Source organism: Sinocyclocheilus anshuiensis, unplaced genomic scaffold, assembly GCF_001515605.1.
Source record: "Sinocyclocheilus anshuiensis isolate Anshui unplaced genomic scaffold, SAMN03320099.WGS_v1.1 scaffold1540, whole genome shotgun sequence".
Lineage (NCBI taxonomy): Eukaryota > Metazoa > Chordata > Actinopteri > Cypriniformes > Cyprinidae > Sinocyclocheilus > Sinocyclocheilus anshuiensis.
Window position 1 is genome coordinate 389,724 of NW_015558654.1, and position 25,254 is coordinate 414,977.

The 25,254-nt window shown below is 38.7% G+C and overlaps 1 protein-coding gene across 11 annotated transcripts in view; it reads right to left on the reverse strand.

The window, feature by feature from the left end:
• The window catches only part of dst (dystonin), a 171,392-nt gene that overhangs the window by 8,524 nt on the left and 137,614 nt on the right, over window positions 1–25,254 (reverse strand). For 10 of the 11 annotated variants that reach the window (XM_016477159.1, XM_016477158.1, XM_016477160.1 and 7 more), the window contains 26 exons: window positions 24,689–24,892; window positions 23,881–24,112; window positions 23,553–23,779; window positions 23,350–23,472; window positions 23,093–23,194; window positions 22,433–22,534; window positions 21,753–21,926; window positions 20,733–20,888; window positions 20,449–20,646; window positions 19,623–19,751; window positions 18,701–18,871; window positions 17,936–18,091; window positions 16,704–16,910; window positions 15,180–15,299; window positions 13,610–13,779; window positions 12,616–12,775; window positions 10,790–10,984; window positions 7,990–8,118; window positions 7,101–7,244; window positions 6,428–6,529; window positions 6,217–6,346; window positions 3,054–3,217; window positions 2,800–2,962; window positions 2,564–2,718; window positions 2,393–2,467; window positions 1,595–1,612 (listed from right to left, as the gene is read on the reverse strand). In XM_016477159.1, the coding sequence (XP_016332645.1) occupies window positions 1,595–1,612; window positions 2,393–2,467; window positions 2,564–2,718; window positions 2,800–2,962; window positions 3,054–3,217; window positions 6,217–6,346; window positions 6,428–6,529; window positions 7,101–7,244; window positions 7,990–8,118; window positions 10,790–10,984; window positions 12,616–12,775; window positions 13,610–13,779; window positions 15,180–15,299; window positions 16,704–16,910; window positions 17,936–18,091; window positions 18,701–18,871; window positions 19,623–19,751; window positions 20,449–20,646; window positions 20,733–20,888; window positions 21,753–21,926; window positions 22,433–22,534; window positions 23,093–23,194; window positions 23,350–23,472; window positions 23,553–23,779; window positions 23,881–24,112; window positions 24,689–24,892 (3,906 nt within the window). Of the gene's footprint in view, window positions 1–1,594; window positions 1,613–2,392; window positions 2,468–2,563; window positions 2,719–2,799; window positions 2,963–3,053; window positions 3,218–6,216; window positions 6,347–6,427; window positions 6,530–7,100; window positions 7,245–7,989; window positions 8,119–10,789; window positions 10,985–12,615; window positions 12,776–13,609; window positions 13,780–15,179; window positions 15,300–16,703; window positions 16,911–17,935; window positions 18,116–18,700; window positions 18,872–19,622; window positions 19,752–20,448; window positions 20,647–20,732; window positions 20,889–21,752; window positions 21,927–22,432; window positions 22,535–23,092; window positions 23,195–23,349; window positions 23,473–23,552; window positions 23,780–23,880; window positions 24,113–24,688; window positions 24,893–25,254 lie in introns of those variants that run through there. The other variant, XM_016477166.1, reaches the window with a different exon arrangement.

Below are 25,254 nucleotides of genomic sequence, written 5' to 3' on the forward strand. Positions count from 1 at the left end.
AAATCATACCATATACCAAAGTTTTTCCACAAACCGAAAATGCATACAGAAGTTGCACCGTCTAGAACTACATACTACCATTCTCATAGAGGATGCGTGTGTTGACACTGATGCTCGACTCCAACCACACACAATAGGAACAATATGGAAGAATGGCTGAGATCGACTCGCTGAAACTCAACATGACCGACACACTGATGGTGACCCGCTGAGCATCTCTCTGGCCTGCAAGCCCTTTATTCTCGAAGTGATACCCAGAATGAATCGATACCATTGGTGAATTTGGTGATTGGGGGGAGGAGAAGATGAATTTTGAAGCATGATCAAGAGAATCACAACAAACTGCTTTAAGAATGACCATTTACCAGGATACAGCTTTCCAAAACGGCAACGTGTAGATGGGGGGTTAGATTTTGATTGTCCCTGTTTGTTATAGTCTCGTCGGCGATTAAGGGGTCATGTAAGCAGCGAACGAGACCAAACTGTCAAAAGAATGGTTTCAGTTGATGTGATATAAAGTTCTCAATACAAAGGAAGAAAAAAACATGAGGTTGGCATGGCCAAGGTCAAGGATCTTCCCAAAACACCACCCTGAGAAAGCATGTAGATCATGAATTTATGTGATTTATATAGGGAGAATCATGCATCTTTCAGCTCGAAATTTCTCCTGAAGCTCTGGCTTGTTTGAACATCAGCCACACACTGTGGTTAAAAGAAAAAGCGAGGCTCTCGTAAAGCAGAACTCAAGTTTAAGTAAATTAAGCAGGTAGCAGAAGGCAAGCATACTGTGTTATGCTGCAAAAGCTGTCGCAAATTATAATAAAAAAGCAGAATGCAGTGCTGCAGGGAAAAAAGCATTTGAACTCAAAAGCAGATAGTTGAATATAAAATTGTTTTTCTAAAAATTTCTAAAATATAAAAAAATCCTAAAATGCCCTAAAAAGCTGGGCATCTGTAGAACAAGTCAACATGAAGCATTCACAATATATTTAGTCATTAAATTACTGTATTAACTACTAGCAAGATTTTAGAAAAACTGCATTAATGAGCTAAAGTAGAAATAGAATTGTTTATTATTAATAAATGCAATCATTGATTGTTTATTTGGCTTTCAGTTGATAAGTTGTTTAAAATAGGGGGCAAGTTATAACACCATAAGGTTTTTTTTTTTGAGTAATGCTCAATGTTGATTTCATGTTGACTAGAAACTATTTCCCAAATATTTGTGTTTGTTTAACTCAGACTTAAATTAATCTGCTTTAAAATTACTCTGGGCACTATTTCACAACATAAGAGATATTAAGGACATACAGTATCAGCACTAAACCATTTTTGGTGTCATTTAGTATTAAGGAAGTAGAAATGTTCATCTGTATTTATAACTTTCCCAAGCCACTGTGCTTCAATGCCAGTGAGGATTTGCACACAGCCATGCCACAAACTAAATGGCTGGCTTTGGGAAGAGAGTTAAAAACTTCTTTAAATATGCTTATCCGCTTGTGAGTTTAAGACAGCCTTAAATATTGGAGATTCAAATACACAGTGAAAGTGAATCAGATAAAACAAAACAATCAAAAGCACTATGCATGTATACCTGATTTCCAAGGTAGAACTGATGTGGGGGGAAAACAGCAAAAAGACAAACATTAGTAAATATCAGTTCACTCTTTTTGGTTTTTACAATAAGGCAAAAAAAATAAAAATACAAAAGAAGTTATATACAACTTTTCTTCAGAGTGGCACAGTTACAGGCCTCCAGCCAGTCAGAAGAAATATGTATTTATTATAGGCAGATTATGCAGTAGAATGGCTGACCGTTACCAAATGTTACAGGATCAGTTTATTAGGTGTTGGAGAGAAGTGGACCGGGGGAAACCCTAAAACTTTCACATTTGAGAGACTAAAAAATGCAATGGCATGTAAAAATATAATTTTTACTGCTTTGGCAACAGCAGTGTCGGGGCAAAAAGGTTTGGGTCGAGGAGCAGTTTAACAGGGGTCTGTGGAACACTGCCAACTGTCCTCAAAACATTCCTTATATCAGCTTTGAAACAAGGAATCAGGGCCTTTTCATTTGGATACAGCCCATGTTTGACTGAACTTTGCTAGACTGTTTACATACAATTAAGTTGTCGCCACAAAAAAATAACATATTTTGTCATCATATTTTCTGAGAAACGAGATAACCTTTGTTGTAAAATGACAAATTAAGGTTAATAAACAATTTATTTATTTCATTCATCACCTTGTTTCCATAACCATATAATAGTACTTGATTGTTTTGAGGGTCTTGTGAATTTTATTTGTGTCTCTTTATTTTGAAAATCTTGGCCAAGGCTTCCATACTAAATCTGTTTACTCATCCAGAAAGCACGAAAAATCTGTCACTTACCCGATATTTATTGGCGCCAATCTGCTCTACTTGGAACCGTTTCGGACACTTGCACTTTGCAACTTGGCGAGTCACCTAAACACATGAAGTCATAAATCAGACAGAAAACGACTACAAGAAACGTCCAATTATTGCGTAGAACTTTCCAGAAAGTAAGCTGATAACATTTACCTCATCTTCAATTTTGTCAGCATCGGTTAATGGTTTGTAAGCATCTTTGTTGGGATGCAGAGCAGCCACAAACTCATAGTAGTCGATGTAGCCGTCGCCGTCCCGATCAAAGATGTCTGCCACAGCGCTCATCTCCAGACGACTGGTGGGGAACTCTACAGGACCAGAGAGGCGTTTAGGGCAAAGCCTGAGAAACTTTAGACCTAAACAACACACGGTTTGAAATCTTTTCTTACTTGAGGATAGGATGCCATCGATGAATTCCTGCCTTGTGACTTTGCCATCCTGGTCTTTATCAATACGGCGGAAGAAATCCATGACACGTGATTTCTTGTGGTTCATCCAGCGCATGTAGCGCTTCCTCCATACGTCAAAGTCAAAGTTGGCAAACTCTTTCAGCTGAGGGCAGATGAGAGTTATAAAATGAGTGTGAAGGCACCTGACAGGAGTCTGAGACAGGTGTGAGGTCAGGTGTGTATGCATGTCTGACCTCCTCTAGTCTGTCCATAGCATCGTTGAGCTTTCTCCTCCTGTCCAGCGCCAGCAGCCACACCTGCTGCCACTTACTGACCAGCAGGTTCACTCGGGGGTTCTTAGTCTCGATTTGTGCCTGTGATGCTGTGGTGAACATGGACTGTGTAGGAGATCTCTTTCCTGATGACCAAACAAACACATGGCTTCATCAGCCAAACCTAAACAACCAGTGAGTGCACTTCTGATTGGTGGACTGTACGACTTAATTATTAGCATTAATTAGTCACTTAGTGTCTAGTTCAAGGGCACACATTTACATTTGCTCATTTAACAGATGCTGTTTTTTTTAAATGAGGAGAGCTACACCATAAGTGGCTCATCCTAAAGACAGAATAACATGGGAAGAGTCATAATACTTGGACAGAGATGAAGATGACACACAGTAAACCCAGGGTCATAAGTGGGGGGCAAAGGGGGCTGTGGTGTTGCTTAAGAGTTCATGGGTGACCCATTGCAGAATTTGAACCTAGAGCTTTTTGGTTATGAGCCCAAAACTTTATCCACTGGTCTACTCTAGGGCTGTGCCCAAATTGCATACTTCGCTACTGCAGTAGGTGAAAATCAGTTTGTGAAAGGAGTAGTATGTCTGGATTCACAGTATTCATAAAAGTTCACTGAAAAAGATTTTACTTTGGACCAAAAACAAACAAAAATACTAATGTGTTACAGCCAAATTTAGTTCCCTTTCAGTCGGTCACTCCCGACGTCACGTCGGATGACCGACGAATTGGGATCTCGCTTAGAGGGACCAATCTACTTCGAGTGTAAACTAAACGAGCCAATGCACATTGGCATGCGATTATTGCATCCAGCTGCTGCTGATCACAGCGTGAGTATAAGTAGGCAGCAGATGCAGCGCATATTCAGCTTTTCGCTTCGGAGCCGAGCGGTTCTATCGTTCTGCTCCTGACCTTCTACGTAGAGAAGAAAAAACTACAGTCAAGCACGCTCTTCGTGGGCTCTCGTGCTGGTGGTACGGCGCTTCAGCGGCGGTGGTTTCCCTGCCTACTTATACTCACGCTGTGATCAGCAGCAGCTGGATGGAATAATCGCATGCCAATGTGCATTGGCTCGTTTAGTTTACACTCGAAGTAGATTGGTCCCTCTAAGCGAGATCCCAATTCGTCGGTCATCCGACGTGACGTCTCCGTTCCCTCCTTCAGGGAACGAGGGTTACATACGTAACCGAGACGTTCTCAAATTATATTTATGGTTTGGTTCAAAATAGGGCTGGGCGATAATTCGATAACGATAATTATCACGATATAATTTTTCTCGATAAAACGATATGAAGAGTTCGATATATTTTCGATATAATGTTTATGCGCCAAAAGCGGAACGAAACAGCGCGACTCATTTGAATTGCGCCACACGGTCCGTTTATCCGCTCGGATCACAGTTCAAACTAGGGACGGGGAGTTGACTCCAAAAGAGTCGATTCCTCGACTCTGAATAGCCCTAGAGTCGATTCCTCGACTCTGAATAGCCCTAGAGTCGGAGTCGACTCCACTGGAACTTGAAGCGCTTGAATTCAGCGATGAACACAAAGACTCAGTGATTTAAACTAGTTTAAAGCCAAACAGGAGAAACACTGTGTGCAATGAGACAGTCAGAAGGCTTTTCAATCTACACATCGCCATCATTTACCATGGATTTACTGTAGTAACACTCCCTGCACCATGGTATTGTGGCAGAAATGTGGGATATTCACACTGATTTTTATTACAGGAGTAACGGTATATAATTGTAGTATGTACTTGTGATTAAGCTATAGCATGTGTGCATTTATACTGAATGTTTTTAGACTACTGTTTTTCATACAGGCAAATTTTTCACAGATGTTACTGATTTTGATAATGAACAAAATTTACCTCTGCATCCTAACTCAAGCTACTATCAAATGTGCATTTCTAAGAGATAAAAAAGTGATATTATTATTATTAATATTATCAGGCAACCCAAACCTGTTTCTTGATTTGAAACAATATCACTCATTTGACTCCAAAAGAGTCGATTCCTCGACTCTGAATAGCCCTAGAGTCGATTCCTCGACTCTGAATAGCCCTAGAGTCGGAGTCGACTCCACTGGAACTTGAAGCGCTTGAATTCAGCGATGAACACAAAGACTCAGTGATTTAAACTAGTTTAAAGCCAAACAGGAGAAACACTGTGTGCAGCGAGACAGTCAGAAGGCTTTTCAATCTACACCGCCATCATTTACCATGGATTTACTGTAGTAACACTCACTGCACAGGTATATGTGTGGTTTTAACTGTGTTTATCATGATTTAAATGTATGCTACAATTGGAGACCAATGCTTAATTAATAAAAATAAAAAAAAACCTTGGTCAGAATAAATTTAACCATATAAAACTGAGGTTGCTACAATTTTTACAGATGTTACTGATTTTGATAATGAACAAAAATTTACCTCTGCATCCTAACTCAAGCTACTATCAAATGTGCATTTCTAAGAGATAAAAAAGTGATATTATTATTATTAATATTATCAGGCAACCCAAACCTGTTTCTTGATTTGAAACAATATCACTCATTAGAACATGCAGAAACTGAGAAAATATATATTTTTATTTAGATATGTATTTTGTTAAGGAAAATTAATTAGTTTATCGATATCGACTGATATGAAAAAAAATATCATGATAATTTTTTTGGCCATATCACCCAGCCCTAGTTCAAAACTTACATTTTGATTTAATATTAATCAAGAATATTGATCCCAAAGACAAAAACAAAGTAAAAAGTGTATTTAAGACCACACCATACTTTATACCATACAAAACACCATATATTTTTAGACACAAGCTAAAATCTTTTTTTTGTTTTTAAACTTAATTTCACCATAAACAAAAGCTAAATAAGCTATCATATTAAAGTAGAATTTTCAATTAAGATTTTGTTAATGTTTATTTTAGTTCACTTACTATAAAGTCAACTTCATGTTTATTGTGATTTCTATTTAAAATATGCATCATCTTTTCTGTTAAGTACTAACAAAAAAACACCAGAAAAAATATTTTGTTCTATGTGGGCTGTTATTTATTTCTGTGCCAAACTGAATGAAAACACGGGGCTCAGATTGGATGCTGGTACTCACTGGCTGTCCGTCCTTTCTCTAGAACAGGGATCTGAGACTGAACCGGAGGATCCGCTGTGGCTTTTCTCTTATGAGTTTTGGTGATTTTGTCCACATCTGGTTGTTTTCTGGTCATCTCTTCCATGAATGCCTGGTGCACAACGGAGACACAGACAGCTTGTTCCTACAATTCATACTAATTATGTAATGACGTTGCAGCTCTTGACGGTACCTGGTGCTCAGCGATGAGCGTTTTGACTTCCTCTAATTCTTGAGGAAGAGGTTCCTTGTCTTTCTCGCCGAGCGTGGTTTCCTGACGGGCCCAGGCTGTTACCTGACCATCACACAGAAATCTGATCATACCGTACACAGCACTAACAGTTATGCATCATCCACTGTGGAATCTGACCTACAACCTTTTGGTTACCAGCCCAGATATTTGAAGCAGCACACAAAACAGGAAAATACTTTCTTAATCTGGAAAGATCTGATTGGCTGCCTTCACACAACTTTCGGAAATAACAGAAAAACATAGTTTTTCTAGTCCGCCTGGAACTGTTGTATTTATAAAGTTAGTAATATGAGCACTTTTGAAAAATAACTAGTTTCTGGATTCATTGATCCAGATGAGAGTGGTGTCAAATCTGAAAAACACTCGAAAGTGTTGTTTGAGGCAGATACGTTTTCTGCATTTTTTGTGCAACCAAATGTTCTTTTTTTCCTCACTCTTTCAGTTATTGTGGTAAAAATCTGTCATTGAATGCGTTTGGACATTTTACATGTCCCTCGGATGATTTGAAGTGAGCAGAACTTTACTTTTAGTAACCTACTTTTATAAAAAATATACATATGATGCCTAAATATGATGTGCTTCTCATCAGAATGTTTGGGAGAAACGGACGAACCTCCTCAAACCGTGCTTTAATGATGGTGTTCCAGTGTTTGATGGTGGTGATGGAGTCTGGGTGGCAGATGGACAGGATGGCTTCTCCCAAGCTCGTGGCTTTATTCAGGGCCTGTCGCTTCTCCTCCAGCTTCTTCATAAACTCCTGCATGCATCAAACGTTCTTCCATTATTAAATGGCCATGGTTACACAAAGAGTAGCCCATCTCCAACAACACTGCTTAATGATCCGAGGACACGAATCATGCCTCAGGACAAAGTTAGATGTGTGAAACGCATTTGGCTCGCCATTTCAAGAGAAGGCTCAGACACCACAATGCAAAGAATTGTGATTCTCAGTATGTAGAGATTATGTATTACTACCCATCATTAGTAACTGGCGTCTTTACCAAAGATGAAACATATCATCTCCCAGGATGTTTGCTTTCTCAAACTGTGAACGTGAATAATGTCTCGGGGGAACAAACTATTTTGGATATTGAATATGAGGTCACACTATATGAGATGAAATATGGGAACTCTTTCCTGGCAAGCAGTAGTTAATAAAGATTTGAAGCCATGTATGGCTTTTGTTATTCAGTTGGACGTGAAGAGAGACCGGGCTACGGATCACTACCTCACATTATGAGTGGAGCTAATAAAAAAAGAATGTCAGGGTTGTGGAAAACACACACACACACACGTTCTGTCTTGGAAAGATTACGATCCCTCTGGCACACACTTGCATTTAAACTCAATGTTGTAATGTAGAACAGATACAATTTCATTTTTTGTGTTTACTGTGGCCCATCATTGTTGCCAGTAAATACTGATATGCTATTGTCACTGAAAGGTTTTACAAGGTAAACGTCACACGTGTGGATTCTTTGTTATTGTTGTGGGAAACTTGCCTTGTGCTGTTCAATGAGAGCGCGGAGGGCTTCTTCATCGTCAGGCAGCGCACCGTGGAAGCGAAGGCTCTGTTCGGCCTCTGCAAGCCACTCCAGTAAGATATGATCGGTGGAGTGGAACTCCTCAGCCTGAGGAACAGTGTACAAATGTGTTCAAAATGTGCATTCACAGAGAGCAATTTATAGTTGACAAGATATTTTTTCATTATTTTTCACAGAAGAAATATATTATAAAATATTTTTATTATTTTCATTTATTTTTTACAGATTTGCTTTTACAGATTTTTTTACAGATATATATATATATATATATATATATATATTAGGGGTGTAACGGTTCACAAAATTCACGGTACGGTTCGAAATGACAGTGGTGTCATGGTTCGGTTCAGTACGTTGGTAACTGGTTATGTTGCAATGTTGGAAATATTTCTGTTTTAAACCATGAAGGCGAGCCAATGGATATCACACACAAACAATGTGCAAACTTTGCGCAAGAGTTACGCCGGTGAACGTCTTAATTAATTTCACTATGCAGAAAGTGAAAGTAAAAACGGAATGATGAAACCTTCGCCATCTGACGCTGTTATTCTCTCAGAGATGACGAGACCAATCTACTTCAACATATGCTGATAACGCTATATAGCTAACTATTTCTAATATTACATAGTGAAAAAAAATTAGAAGAAACATATTTCGTGTTAAACAGGTTGTTTTTGAAAGTCGGTGCTTGAAATAAAATCAATTGATTTTTATTGATCACTGAAGTGTTAATATTTTAATCATAGGCCTATATTTCATTGTATAGACCTGTTTTAAAATACCTTTTTTAAAAAAACATTTTAATTGAGGAGTAAATATATAGCCTAATCTTATGTTATCCTCGCAGCACGTCTTATTTGGTAATTATTGCGGGGCAAATTAATTGTCATTTTAATTTAATAATAAAAGTAACTTCATAATAATAATAAAAGGCCTAATAAAAATAAGAATGTAACAGGCCTACATTAATTTGAAATGCCAAATATCTTAATCTTTATTTTGACAATATCTCTGGCTATCATCGATACAAGATCATCGACTTTCGACGCAACCCAGCAAGGGGAGGTTATTGCTGGGCTATATACAGTATATAAGATATAAATAAGATTTTTTAATGATTTTTTTTACCATGCCTATAAATGAGCATTTTTAAAATCCTCTGATACCCTATGTTTTGGAGTTCAAATATACTGTTACTTTCATATACAAAAGCTTCCTTAACAGTCCATTAAAATAAAAATAAAATTCTTTTTCAGAAATCCTTGTGGTTGTGATATCAGTCATCCCATCACAGTGAAGTAATGAACTAGAAAAGATGCTATTCCTGATGCTATTCTCTTCATTTCCTTCAGAAGAATCCCAGCATTAGGCCGAACAGTGAGTGTCACATTGTGGTCTGGTTATTGAAGGCTGGAGCAGCACAAGTTTACATAGAGTTAACATTGGTGAACGCTTATCTGAGGTAGCTTCTTTGTCATGTGGTGTTCCACAGGGATCCATTTTGGCTCCTATTCTTTTTTCGTTGTACATGCTCCCATTGGGTTCCATTTTTAGGAAGCATGGTCTGTCTTTCCATTGCTATGCAGATGACACTCAAATGAACAGAGTTCAAATGGTCTGGAAGCACTTATGTCTTGCCTGTCTGATGTGAAAGCCTGGTTGTCTTTAAATGTTCTTAATTTCAATGAGAGTAAAACTGAAATAAATGTGTTTGGTCCGTCGGATTCTCGTAGTACACCGAAAGTAAATCTTGGCGATTTAACCTCTTCCGTGAAGTCTTGGGTAAAAAATCTGGGTGTTATTTTTGATGATGGTTTAAAATGTGATAAACAGATAAATACGGTGGTCAAGTCCTGCTTTTTTCAGCTTCGACTTCTAGCGAAAGTAAAACCTATTTTGTCTAGTAAAAATTTTGAAAAAGTAATTCATGCTTTTATTACATCTAGATTAGACTACTGCAACTCGCTGTATTTTGGGATTGGTCAGTCAGCCCTATCCCGCTTGCAGATAGTTCAAAATGCAGCTGCAAGGCTTTTAACGAGTACCAAAAAACGGGATCACATTACACCAGTTTTACGTTCTCTGCACTGGTTGCCTGTGCGCTATCGAGTTAATTTTAAAATTCTTCTTAGTGTTTAAATCATAAATGGTTTGGCCCCTGCTTATTTATCTGATTTATTGACTGAACATCGGGCCCTCTTGTCTCTCCGGTCGTCCAAGCAGAGATTATTATGCATCCCAAAGTCGAAGCTTAAATGCAGGGGTGACCGCGCTTTCTCAGTTGCTGCCCCTAGATTGTGGAATGCTCTGCCCCTCTGTATTAGATCTGCACCTTCACTATCTGTTTTTAAATCCATGTTGAAAACCTACCTTTTTGACTTGGCGTTTTATCAATGAGAACTTTCTACTGTACTGTTTCTATTAGTAATTATTTTGTATTGTCTTATTGAAATGTTTTTATTGTGCAGCATATTGGTCAACCCACGGTTGTGTTTAATAGTGCTATATAAATAAAATTGACATTGACATTGACATTGACACAAACTCTTCTGGATCTGACAGCAATTCTGACACTTGTAAGTTAGTTTTGTTCCTGATTTTACATGCAGGGTTAGCCAATCAAAACCGTGGAGATTTACATAGACGTTTTTACAGTAGCTACAGCAGCTTGTTTTATTCTAACGGTCAAAAAGAATGTGGAAAATTGTTATTATAAACAATTTTCAGGTTTCGAGTGATGACAAACAGCATGTCTTACCTGACAGAGTGCCTGCTCGAGTCGAGTCTGTTTGGACACAGAGAGGCTGCAGACCGTCTCCCAGCGCGTGCTCAGCTCTTGCATCTGAACTTTGACCCAGGACGAGTCATCGTGGCTGCTCTCAATAAGCTCACGGGCCGAGCGCTTCAAAGCCTGCACGCTGCCAGTCCTTTTGCCCAACTCTTTCTGGAACACCTGCAGCACACATGGAGAAATACATACATTCAACCAATCCACATTTAGCTGCCTACAAAGACAGCATTCTAACCCAAATGGAACCTCATAAACGAGTGATTTGGAATGATCTGCATAGGAAGCAACATCATCACACATATGCATTCTAAAATAGAACTCCTAATGCTCATGTGATGCAGTGATAATCATTAAATGTATATAGCATGGATACATGTTGGGTTAAATAGTAAATTTGTAATTTAGATTTCAAGACAGCAGTTTTATTAGAACTATTATTAGTACCTAATTCATTATTTTTATCATCAACATTCCATACACATTTTGTGAGGTTGTACAGTGCTGTCTATGTCATGCCAGAGCCCGTGTCCACTTCTGATGTCATCACATTAGGGACCAATTAGGAGGTACTTGTCCACTGCTATCAATCACACTCTTAACGTTAGTATTTCCTAACAGACAGGCTTTACGACATTTGCACGCAACAGCAGTCGTCATCACCAGGTTTTAATTATGTAGCCTATGACTTTCCATCAGCATTGGTCATTACAAAAAAAAAAAAAGATTATGCTGGCTCTGTGACTTTGATGATGTGGTGTATGAAATATGAATCACATTAGGCGATCCTTCCGTGTCTTGCGACTACATCAATGTTGAGATATTTATAGAATGTTGTCAAAAAGCTGCAATTTCTTTGTGCTAGATCACCCAGTTCTAGACTGCATCCATAGAAATCATGTGTAAACAGCACCAAACATAGTCAGAAGATTGCTGGTGACCTTTTTCTTAGATTATCAGTTCCGAACACGAATGAGGTCATCACTTAGCTCATCAGCTCGAGTGTGTTCTGATGTCCGCTCTGTAGATGTGTTTGAGTTTGGGCTTGCCAGCACTCCTGTCACTTCTAATTGAAATCATACTACACTCCCTCTGATGATACTACAGCATAATTATATTCCTGCCATAGACTCCAAGAACGGAACTAAGAAGTTAACATCACAGGGATGGATATTTTAAGAAAGCTGCTCAAAGTTTGAAAAATGCACACGCACACAGCAGCAGCACTGAGATCAGGTCAGAGCATGGCATTGGGGAGACTGGACGTCCCATCATGTGCAATTGCTCTTTTGAGGCATGAGCATGTGCAGTACCCACCACGGTATATACCAGGGTGCACTTTATTCCTTTGTGTCATCACCATATTTTATCATCGTCATTTTTTTTTTACCTAGATTTGAATTATATTTTAGGTGGGGTTTGGTCTGGCTCGTTGAGTTTGCGTACAGTACAGTATTTGATGTGCCCAATGTATGTGCCTAAAATGTATGTGATTAAAAGCTTAAATTAAATCTGTCATGTAAAGCAAATCATGTCTCTTCAGAAGACTCAGATTACACAGAATATTGAAAAAAAAAATTTTAATCTAGACTTTCAATGGATGGACAAAGATTATGACAGAATATTGAAAATATCTAGGGATGTGCCAAAACAATCATGTAATATACTGTGATAGTTTTTCATGATGTTGTTTCATTAATTTAGATATCTGTTTCAGTTTCATTCATTCGTTCATCCATCTAGAGTCCAGTTATGAAGAAGCAGGTTGTGTAAATCAGTCAAACTCATATGGGTACCTTATGGCTGTCGATGAGGTTCAGGACGAGGTCTATGTCTCCATGCACAGGCTGGTCTTCAGCTAGCTGTGGTTCCACTTTATAAAGCCAGTCGATGAGAGCCTGCAGTGCGTCTGTGAACTGACCTGAGAACAGCAGAGCCTCCTCCAACTTATTCTGCCTGTAGAAAAAAATAGCCCATATGATGTCAAATACATAGTTATGACATTTATGATATATATATTGTCTAACCATGAATCATACAGTTAGTTGGCAAATAACACAGATATTAAATATTGTTTACTCAACATTAATATGTTAGGTTTGAATTCATAAGAATGCATAAAGGAAAATGGGTAACACTTTGCAATAAGGTTTCATTTGTTGGCATTAGTTAACTACATTAGTTAACATTAACAATGAAAAATACTTCTAAAGCATGTTTAATTTTAGTTTGTCAGTTCATTTCAACATTTACTAATACATTAAAATCAAAAGTTGTATCTGTTAATATTATTTAATGGATCTGAACTAACATGAATTAACAATGAACAGTTGTATTTTTATGTGCTAATATTAACAAATAAATACTGCAACAAATGTATTGCTCCTTGTTAGCTGATGCATTAACTAACATTTACTAATAGGACCTCACTGTAAAGTGTTCCCAGACAATACATATTTGAGGGATTTTTAATCACCTCAGCTATTTTGCGTTTATGTTTTGCTGCCTTTAATTCACTATGATTTGAATTCATATTTCATTACTGTAAAGAGAATCGCTTTTGAAAATAATGGCAATTCTAAAAGTAAAACATAAAACACCTGGGAACACTGCAGTAATAAGAGTTTGGGTGCAAATGTGCATAAACTGTCATAAAAAGTCCAATTCTAGAATACACATCATTCTAATAAAACCCGAAAGAGTCTTAAATTTGGTTATGCAAAATATATACTTTTTTTAAATAGGGGAAAGTCTGGTGTTTTCCTGAAATCCACCCAAATGCGCATGTACCTCTCCACAGATTTCCCGCAGACTGTGTCCCATTTGTCCCTGAGCTCACTGAGCATGTCGTCCAGTTTCTGGTTGTCATCTAGCAAGGAGGTCTTGTCCTTCAGAGCTCGGCCCGTGCGACTGGTGGTGTCATACACCGAATGCTTGCTGCCCAGAGCTTTCTGGAACTCCTACAATACCCCACACAAGACAAACAGAGGCGAAGGGTCATTCGAACGGAGCTCAAGGGCACATGTCCCGCAAGCCATCCTGTGAGGCCTTACGGGAAGCCCGATATCATCGAATCCTGCCATTTGTATTTGTGACTGACTCATTAGAACATCTGAAGCACTGCTGAGCTGTTAATTACATACCACCACGCAGCACACAATCCTCTGCTCTGAGTGCCACCCACTCGTGAAACCACTGATGCTGCACATCATCTGTGACTGAGGAGCCTGATTCAGTTTTAAAGAATTGCAATTGTAAAACATCTAACATCTTCACTTTTTCGGCATTGTGCGGCCTGAAATCATGACCTCTCCATGTCCAAACCGGACGCTAGCGGAGTGATGTAACGTGACAAAAGACAAACAAACCCATTATAATCAGTGATGCTGTCTACACTGAATGTGGCGTGGCAAATCCCTGACAGTACACTCCTGCCGCATTCTATTTATGACATACTGACACAAAGTTCAATGATTTGAATCCAGTGTAGACAGACTTTAGATGTCGCATCCGATGTTAAAACATAAAAAAAACATCTCCCAAAAAGTGGGGGAACTAATTATCCAGGAGTTTAACAGGATGATACTTCTGACCCACAGTCAGTGAAAAACACAATAGCCGTGAGTGAAAAAACACCTGGTATTGTGATTCACGCTGTCCATTCAGCAACACGTCAGATGTTCCACTTACACAGATGGGGGATAAAAACATAGGTGCTAATGGTGTGAACAGGAAGTCTGTATGACTCTGTTTAAATCCATTTTTTGTGACCGGATCACAAGTGGTCAGCGCCAAATATAGGTGCAAACGAGTAAACTGTTCAGTGTGTAGTGTAGTTTAAATGCTCATCTGTCCTGAATGTGAGCGTGGTGAAAAGTAGCCTGTTCCTCTAACACGTGATTGTTCTAGGATATGAAGGCACAGCACAACAAGCGATTCAAATGGATTACAAATGAAAATTACAGCTGTACTCCTTACCCTTTTTTTTTGCTTCCATTACCTCTTACTCATAAGCTGCGTAACATGGGTTTGTTTGTTCACTTTTCATTTCCATTCAAGTGATGTAGAGCATGTCAAAATAAGAGAGGTGGTCACATGAGAGGCATTTGGAAGTTAGTCATCTTGTTTTTTTTCTTCTTCAAGAATGGTCATGGCTTTTTGTATCAGTTACATTAAAAGTTAGCTGGTCTGATTTAATCCAGAAAGTAATCCTTATTAGCTCTTGATTAACTGCTACTTGGCCAGACTAGTTCTTAACCTAGATTATGCATCTGGCACCAGGTGGAAGTGGTCATGTGTCTCGGCTGATCACTTGCGAACACCTGTTAACAGCAGACGTGTGTTGGACTGGTGTCGTCACCTTGTGCTGGGTTAACTGCGTCTTGATCTTGTCCGGATCATTAGCGATCTCCAGCTCAGAGTCCAGCGCTCTCTCGGACTCTTCCAGCCACTCCATCAGTTTGTTCCAGGACTCGTGGAACTGCAGAAGACGAGAGCGTGAGAATCCATTCGTGTAGTATGCAGTATATTATAGCATTTTCTTTTTTTTCATCTTAGATCAGAACCAAACAATGTTTTACATCACTGAACCACAGAGAATTTCTTTTGGCTTTTTTCCACACCGAACCACAAAATATTATTTTATGTCCAACACGTCTGCTCAAAAATCGATGGAAGTTATTAAATAATTGTTTGCATACAGTACATATTTAACCCCTCAGGTCAGTATTTATTAGATGCGCCTTTGAAAGTCTGTGTTGATACTGTAGGTCTTTATCATCAGCTCTGCACATCTGGCCACTGCAGTGTTTCTCATTCTTCTTTGCAGCTCCGGATCAGTCTGGCTGCATGGAGCCTGTGAGTGGACAGCGTTTTTCAAGTTCCCTCATAAATTCTCAGTTGGACTGAGATCTGGACTTTGACTTGACTACTCCAGGATTGAAAGCATTGTTGTTTTAAGCCATTCCTGTGAAGCTCTGGCTTTATGCATGGGAATAACAAATCTTTTGTCTTGTCTTGCAGCGAAAATACAGGGACTTCCCTACATTTATTTTATCCTATACCCCTTATTTAGACCCGTTCATGGTCAAGAAGAATCCTCACAATATGCACATGAGTGATCTTCATATCCTCTTATACTATGACTTAAGTTTATCTGTTTACAGGGGCAATGCACATTCGTGAACCTGGACCACAAAACCAGTCTTAAGGGTCAATTTTTCAAAATTGAGATTTATACATCATCTGAAATCTAAATAAATATGCTTTCCATTGATGTATGGTTTGTGAGGATAGTACAATATTTGGTTGAGATACAACTATTTGAAAATCTGGAATCTGAGGGTGCAAAAAAATCAAAATATTGAGAAAATCATCTTTAAAGTTGTTCAAATGAAGTCCTTAGCAATGCATATTACTAATCAAAAATGAAGTTTTAATATATTTACGGTAGGAAATTTACTAAATATCTTCATGGAACATGATCTTTACTTAATATCCTAATGATTTTTGCCATAAAAAAAAAATCTATAATTTTGACCCATACAATGTATTGTTGGCTATTGCTACAAATATACCCCAGCGACTTAAGACTGCTTTTGTGCTCCAGGGTCACATATGTGAAAATTACTGTAAATGTGCCAGAAATTAGTCGAAAGGCTATTTTTCATCTGTAGACCCTTAACAGAATGCCAAGGATGTCAAAAAAAAAAAAATCTTCCGCATTGTAAATTCCCTTTGACATTAAAGAGTCTCGTTAAGTTGATCAGTGGCAAAAGAAGTCCAATTAAGTTCTCTGTGATTCAGTCATTCCTATAGTGACTATATCTAGCAAGGATGTGTGATTAAAAAAGCATGGCTTTTAAATGAGTTTTATTTTTCCCACCTGTTTGGCACGTTTCCTGGCATCGTCCAGCAGGCGTCCTCTCTCCACTGACCGCTGCACGACCTTCTCCCAGCGGCCTTGAACGCTCAGCAGGAGGTTCCTGATCAACACCACGTCCTGTTTCTGACTGAAGTACTTGAGGTGTGTTCCTGTCTTATCCAGCTCGATGATCTGATCCCGATGTGAGTTCACCTCAGTCACAAACACCTGCAGATCCATTTTAGAACAAAAAATAAATAAAATTATGGAAAAGGACTATTTCTTTCAACTGCAACAATATGGCTCATTTAAAGTCACATTGAAATGCAAGTAGCAACAGATGATGATTTTTCACATAATGTAATTGTTATTTTATGAAAAATGTATTACATTATTATCGCACTTACAATATAATCACAGTTGATCATGTAAAAGAAGCACAGAGTGTACAGTAGAAACGATGTTATAATATAATAATTATCAGTAACAATGTATTTTATGGAGTCCATAACATGATCTTACTACAGGGTTAGGATTTGGCTTTGGTTTAGGGTTATTGCAGGTAATTATGCATAATTTACTGTTGTTATTATTATAGTAAGAACATGCAATATATCTTTCAATATAACACATTTAATAATATTAACATTATTGCAACAATATAATATTAGCATTGTTGTTTTAAAGTTACAGTTTTTAAAGAGATTTCTTTTTTCTTTTTCTATACTGATTCTGAAGATTTTTTTTTTTTACAAAATAAGCCATACTTTGTACACAGTTGTGGTATTGTACATTCTTTACCATACAGCAGTGTGTATACTTTTTGTTGCCAAATATTTCATATGCTTACGTATTTATAAGAAGTAATGCGATATTCAATAAGAATAATAATTGCATGAATATTTATATCGGGTGCATTTCATTTACTTTTAAAAAACTATTACAATTATAACAATATGACAATGTTTTAGTGACTTTATAATGTAATAGATTTCTTATAATGTGAAAACTTTTACTACACCTATACATTTTAAGAAAAGTATCACATTATGAACATTTTATTACATTAATAATATATTTATGTGTAGTTATTACATTACTATTTGTTATTACATAAGTTGCTGCAATTTTTATGCAAAACACCTGCATAGATGAACTGTTCACAATAAGATCTATAATCTATGGGGTGAAGTTTCAGCAATAAGCAGGTTTTTATTAGACTTATGTTGCATATCATGTCAAAGAGCACTGACCTTATGCTCATCTATCTGGAACATGATGGTCTCCAGGATGCGGGAGGCAGGCGAGGCCATAGCGAGGGTCTGTTCGGCCTGCGTCAGCCAGTTTATGAAATCCTGAAGTGAGTTATGGAAGTCTGTGGCCATCGCCAGGGCCTCCTCCAGTTTCACCTATAGCCGATCAAACACTATATGCTAATTTTGAACATCGATAATTAGTTCACCCAGAACTGAATATGTGGTCATCTGTCACTCACCTATATATTTTTAAGAATACAGCACTCAAGTCTTATTTTTACTGTACCTTATCTTCAATGTGCTTTCATGGTCTATTCTATACCATATACGTTCATTGTATGGAAAAGAGAAGTGTGTTCATCTTAATGTTCTCTTTTCGAGTGGCACAGAAAGAAAAAAAAACGAATCACAGATTTGGAACGACGATAAAGGTGGTCAATGATGACAGAAGTAGTTTTGTTTTTGGCTGAAACTAGAACCTTACTCCACTTCAGCAGCTTCGTAGAGACCGCAGACAACTCTACTTTGTTCTGTAGTGATTTATTACTCACTTTGGGCTTGTGCTCGAGCGAAAAGGAATCATTCATCTGACCACATCAAAGCACAACAGCTGACAGATCTGATATCACAGCTACATGAACATAATCAGGACTTTAGCTCTGGGGTCCAAACCAACAGCCCAGTGATGATGAGAATGAGTCAGACTGAGAGGAAGAACACAGAGGAGCCTAATAGAGCAGAGTGAGGAAATCAGACTCTCACCTTCCTCTCTGTCACTTTGGCCCGAACACATGCCCACTTCTCCTGCAGGTTGCGCAGGTCCAGTTCGGTGGTGCTGTCTTGACCCTCAGGGGTCATGGCCAAAATCTGCTGCCCTCGGTCAAGAAGCTGCTTGTATATTTCCTCCTTGGCTTCCAGTGTACTGCAGAGCTCCTACAAACACACAGACATCATGTTCACTGACAACCTGACATATGTTGACTGTTCAAAGAGTTACTTCTGATGTTTGAGTGTAATTATTTTCTTTACAGATCCGCAGAAATCAGAAGTCTATCAAATGTTTCATAAAAATTGGGATTTTTTTTTTTTTGATTGCACATTCATACAATTAGATAAAGCCAAAGTCCGACTAGTGTTGTGTTTTTCATCCCGGTGCAAGATCAACGAAAAATGAAAATTCTGTCACCATTCAATCAGTCTCATATTTATTACTCTAAACCTGCAAGACTTTTTTCCTCCTATGGAACACAAAATGAGATTTTGCAGAATATCCAAGCTGCTCTTTTCCACGGAATGAAATTATAGACCAGGGTCTGTCAGGTTCCAAAAAGAATAGTGAATGTAGTTCATAAAACTCTCGCTCTATATTTCTATATTGTGCTTTGTCTGGAGCTTGATTCTGATCATTATATGCTTATATTTTGCATGAAAACATCCGCTTGGAGATTTTTCATGTCGTATTAAGGAGGAAAGAAAGTCATATGGGTTTGAATCATCTTGAGGGTGACAAATTGTTCAATTTTGGGTGGTCGTGATTAACATTCTTTAATAAAATGCTCAGATAAAACAAACAAAACTGTTCTCAATTACAAATGCATAAATCTTTTAATTACAAACGTTGTGTTTTGTTAGTTGTTACAAGCTGGCCATCGGTGGCGGATCTGTAGTAGTATTAAACACATACCAGATGGGTGTTAAGCTGCTCTCGGGCCGTGTCTGGTAAGCCTCCGAGGGCCTTTGATGCTAACAGCTGACGCTCCGATTCTTTCAGCCACTGCTGCATGTCTTCAATCTCACCATGGAAACCTTGAGCCTGAACACAGATCCGCCAGCGTCACAACAATAGAGTCACACATTCATTATGTGCGGCTTGAGTAATGAGCAGATTGTTTGTAGGAAATCTCTCAGTTTTGAGAACAATGCTGTCTGGATTCTAAAAGAGTTAGCATAGTCAATAAACAACTTCTCTGCTCCCTGTTTTAATGTGGAAAAAAAGTTACAATTTTGTTTGTTTGTTTTTTCTAACAGGATATTTTCAGGTCTTTTTCCCCCCCCATTTTTAATTAATTAAAAAACAGTTGAAAAGGGTTGACGTAGATATCATTATTAATATTAAGTGTGTATATTTTATATATACTGTACATGTAAAGTTGTTCTCGAGTCAACTTGTCATTAATTATACATATAACAAAAAAATTTTTTTTTAAATTTAAATAAAAATTGGGAACATTGTTTTTTTGTAATTGTTCCTACTTCTTCTTGATTTGTATAGTCAAATCATTCACGGTCAACCCTTCAGTGTTCACACATCAAAGCAAACTCTTTGAGTGAGAGCATGTGCGTGTATGGACTCTTTACTGCTTCTCCTTCACATTCTTTAAGATTAAGAGAGGACATGTTTGGCCTCATGTTGAGAACATCATCAATCATATCTCCATTTTAGGAAACGCTCAGCCTCTGAGATTCCAGAGGGTTGCCAGGTCTCTGGCTGGCTCATACTCGCTCCTGACCTGCAGCAGGGCACTGTCCAGAAGCTGTCTTCTCTGCTCCGTCTTCTCCAGGATAGTCCTCCAGCGCTGGTTGAGGTTCTCCAGCTTGTTCTGCAGACCTCGCGCCTCCTCTCCAGCACTGGAATCAATGAGGTCACTGCCGGCCTTGTTCACCGCCTCCACCGTGGTCTTGTGGGCCAGCACATCATTCTGCAACACCTACCCAATGGAAAGAAATGACCATACGTCTGAGTGTTTCTGTGGCTCAGCGACCGCATTATGAACTAATTTTCACTGTGACGTACGTGGTGCTTTGCGAGCTCGATCTCGATGGCTTTGGGGTCGCCGCAGGCCTTCCTCTGGTCACCAAGCAGTTCTTCGGTATGAGTGAGCCAAGCCACAAGTTCATCTAAAGCATGCTGGAACTGCCCTAGAGCCAACAGCGCTCCTTCCAGCTTGTGCTACAAGACATCAGGACACACAGCAGTCATTACAAGAATGCTATGAATGCGTAGTGTAGTGAGAAATCAAGTATTGTTATTTCTGTGCTTGAGATGTGAGTCAACCAGTGGTGTGCGTTTGGTGCTGGACTTCTTTTCGATAGTCTAAACTTCTTTAAGAACAGTCTGCATTACTCGAAAATATGTCAAATGCATTTCAATGTCAAGTTAATTAACGATGTAATTCTGTTCTGTTCATGTCGCAATGCAAACCTAATTTGTTATAATAAAATAGGCCCATATTATTAATTTCAATGCTGTGACAATTAATGAATATAATATGATATAATATATGATATGATATGAAACGATACAATACAATAGAATAGAATATTGATACGATACGATATAATATAATATAATACGGTACGATATAATATAATATAATATAATATAATATAATATAATATAATATAATATAATATAATATAATATACAGACTGATTAAACTCAAAAGCCTTCATTTTTTATTAAGGAAGACCTTTGACTATCTTTGTGTACTTTACAGCAGTGTTTTTTATTCTTTATTCTTTACTACTTGTGCATTTGATGACATTTCTTTAAATGCTTAAATTTCCCTTATTAGGATCAATGAAATGTAAACTGAACAATCAGTGCAATTATCTATAAATGCAACAGGCCTACACGTGAAATCAATTGTTCCTATTTGTTTTCATACACATTTATAGTCTTTCTGGTCACACCTAATTTTTAACAAGCCAATCAATTCCCAGTGTATAGAATCTGCTACCTTTTGGAATTTCCTGTTGCACTCTGGGATAGATCACATTACAGACACAAAATGGGTCCTTCTCAGGGCCTGACCTGTCTGTTGATAATCTTTTTATCCAGGTCGTCCCAGAGCATTTTCAGCTCATTCATTGGCTCCAGGATGGAAGTGCGGTCGGCTTCCTCTACCACCTTCTTCAGCAGCAGCCCGGTCTGATGGTTCAGCCTTTCCATCTCGATCTGAAGCTGGTACGCATCACCTTTGAACTCCTTCACACACACGACAGCACAGCTTACATCAGGATACTGTTTCACTATGGCTGCATTTACACAGCAAGGATTAATGCAATGATCGGATATTTAGATTTTTGTTCTCCCTGTTAACATTCACTAAAGACATATCTGACTGTCTTTACGATAACATACTGCAGGCTATTGTGTGCCACAAATAAATTATTGTAGGAATTACGTACAAATAAAATCTTGGGCTAAAAGCATGTTATTTCACCTGCAAGCTATTTTAAAAGCATGAATGGTTAAACATTTACAATTGTGCAGTCTTAAACCAACTGTGTAAGATGAAGCAAATGAATGGCTGCGTGTAAACACAGCTGCTGTGTGGTCTGTCAGCTCAATTATACTCACGAAACAATCAAAAATGAAAGAGGCTGGAGATAAATAGCTCTAAACTTTGATCTAGATCCACTATGACTGACAAAAAAGCATCGCGTCATGGCTATGAGAAAATCTCCCACACGCAAGCAGTAAATCAATACCTTCAGCTCCTCGATCTGCTGTTTCACAGTCTCCAGGTCCGTGCCCACGGGCGACATCGAATCCAGTTTGCCTTCCATAATATCCACCGAGTCAAACATGTTCTGTCAGGGAGGAGAAAACTATTGTCACATGCTGCACAACATCCGCACCTTGCATCGAGTCGAGTTTCACTTATAGCCCCGATACAAATGTGGCTCAGGTGACAGTGAATATGAACAAAACTAAGCCACACCTAAACCAATTCTACTCAAATCTGGAGTTTTGGGCAAACAAGTGCAACTGGTTAATATTCACAATAGAACAGACTTTATGAGACATAAAACTTGAATTATTCAGCAACCAGGGTGAATCATTTGTTTAGCATGGTTAAAGTAGGGCATGTTCTCGATCTGGTTACGCTATGACAATGACAAAAAGCACTTTTTTCTCTCTCTCTTTTTCAAAGTCTCCACGTACCCTCTTGGTACCAGCCTGGGCTGAATCACGTCACATGAATCATTCATTTAACACTGTTTTTTCCCTCATGAGCACATTCAGCATGATAGCAGATCAGACTATGCTGACTACAGACTAGCTCGGGAAGCTTCCCATGACTGCATGAGCAGACAGATCTGTGGTCAGAGTCATCAGGAGGGTAGTGGTCTGTGTGTCATATTTACCTGGAGACTGTCCTGGAACTGCACCGCAGCCTGCATGGCTTCCTCTAGAGTCTCTACTCTCTCTTTCCATGTCTTATTGAGTGTTTCCCAAGCTGAGTTCACCTGAGGGACGTACAAGATGTGGTCAGACATTATACAGTGTGACGCCAACTCTGACTCATCCAGCACTTCAGTTACACCAGGAACACTTACATCCTGGGTCTAAAACGAACAATTCAACAAAATGTATTCCATTTATTCTCCTATGAAGTCATTACCTCGTCTATACTTTTCTTGATCACTGGTTTATCAGGTTCTCCACATGCTGTCATAAGCTCCACCCCCAGATTCTGGACCACATTCAGTTCCTCCTGCAGCCCGTTGATCTCTTCTCTAAAGCCCTGTGAAGCAAAACAGCAACTATGAAGATGTTTTGCAAAGCTGAATCAATATCAAACATCCTGTTCTGAAGCCTCCAGACCTCCGCAGACTCTTGCTGCTGCTTGACCACTGAAGGATCGACTCCAGGCTCCTCCAGCTCTTTCAGCATATCATGCGTGTCTTTGATGGTGACGTTGAGAGCGCAGTGATCACACCAGAACTTCTCGGCTAAGTCCATAACATCCAGGAGCTTGGCTTCTCTTTCCTCCAGAAGAGCTTGGATGTCATTCCATAGAAACACCATCTGGTCCAGCTTATCTTGAACAGCTTTAAACAAAACAGAAGAACGCATTTTATCACACTGCTTTAAAACCAAGTAGTCACTCAAGCCCAGATCTCATTCGCTGAGAAGACAACAACACAGTTACCTTTGGCCGAAAGGTCCTTGTCTGCTCCTTCGGAGCGAGCGATCATCTCCTCTCCTCGCTGCTTGAGGGTCTCATATGACGGCTGAAGTTTCTCCAGGTCTACATTCACGGCTTTGTTCTCTGATATCTGCTCACGGATCTTCTCTATCTCGACAGAGATGGATGGAGGCTGGCGCAGGCGTTCGGCGATGCGCTCCAGAGACTCCAGCATGGGGTCTATCTTATCGTGGAACTGTGGAGATCATTTACAAGCAGAAATGTTGTCAAAGACGTCATTTAGATTCTTAGGTCTTGAAGGTCTGGTAGCAACAACCTGCTTTCTTCTTCTAATGGTGAGAGAGAGGAACATTAAAGGGACAATTGAAATTTCAAAAATTGAAATTATGTCATTATTTACTGATCCTCAAGGCCTGCTTTCTTCTTCTAATGGTGAGAGAGAGGAACATTAAAGGGACAATTTAAATTTCAAAAATTGAAATTATGTCATTATTTACTGATCCTCAAGTTGTATGAGTTTCTTTCTTGTGTGGAACATAAAAGATGGTAATTTGAAGAATGTTGGTAACCAAAGAGTTGCTGGTAATGTAAAAATACTTTGGAAGTCAGTGGCTACCAGCGACTCTTTGGTTGCCAACATTCTTCAAAATACCTTTTTTTTTATATTGAACAGAAGAAAAAAAATCATACAGGTCTGGAACTACTTGAGGGTGACTAAATGATGACAAACTTTTCATTTTTGGGTGAACTGTCCCTTTAACCAATGCTACAAAAGGGCAGAATACGACCCCAATGAAATACTGCAATGCACCTGAGTGGATTTGGAGAAGGCCTCGTCCAGGGCAGCAGCTCTGTGCTTGACGTCGACTTTAAGCTGGCTGTACAGTTTGTCTGCGGCCTCGTATTTCTCTCTGATTGGTGCCCCCTCAGTGGGACTCAATTCCAGCAGCTGAGGTCCAGTTTTATTCATCTTGTCAATGTGTGGTTTGTGCTCTGCTATCAGCTCTCTCATTTGCTGAAGATGGAAAGTTGAATATAATCAGAATAAAAAGCAGTGGATTTTTCATAACATTAAAAAAAAAAAAACTGTTAACGGTCAAACACAATCCGACAACATATCACGCCGATCTCAAATAGCATCTGTCTGGCCACTGATGTACATAATACTTTATCCTCTTAGCCATTCTAATGAAGCACTAAGCCATTTGAGGTGCTGCATTACCGTGATTTTCGCACAAGGCGAAACCGTAAACCATTATATGTAAATTCATAGTCACGAACAGCATATTGCTTTAACAAAATAGCAACTATATATTTATATACAGTGGGTACGGAAAGTATTCAGACCCCCTTAAATTTTTCACTCTTTGTTATATT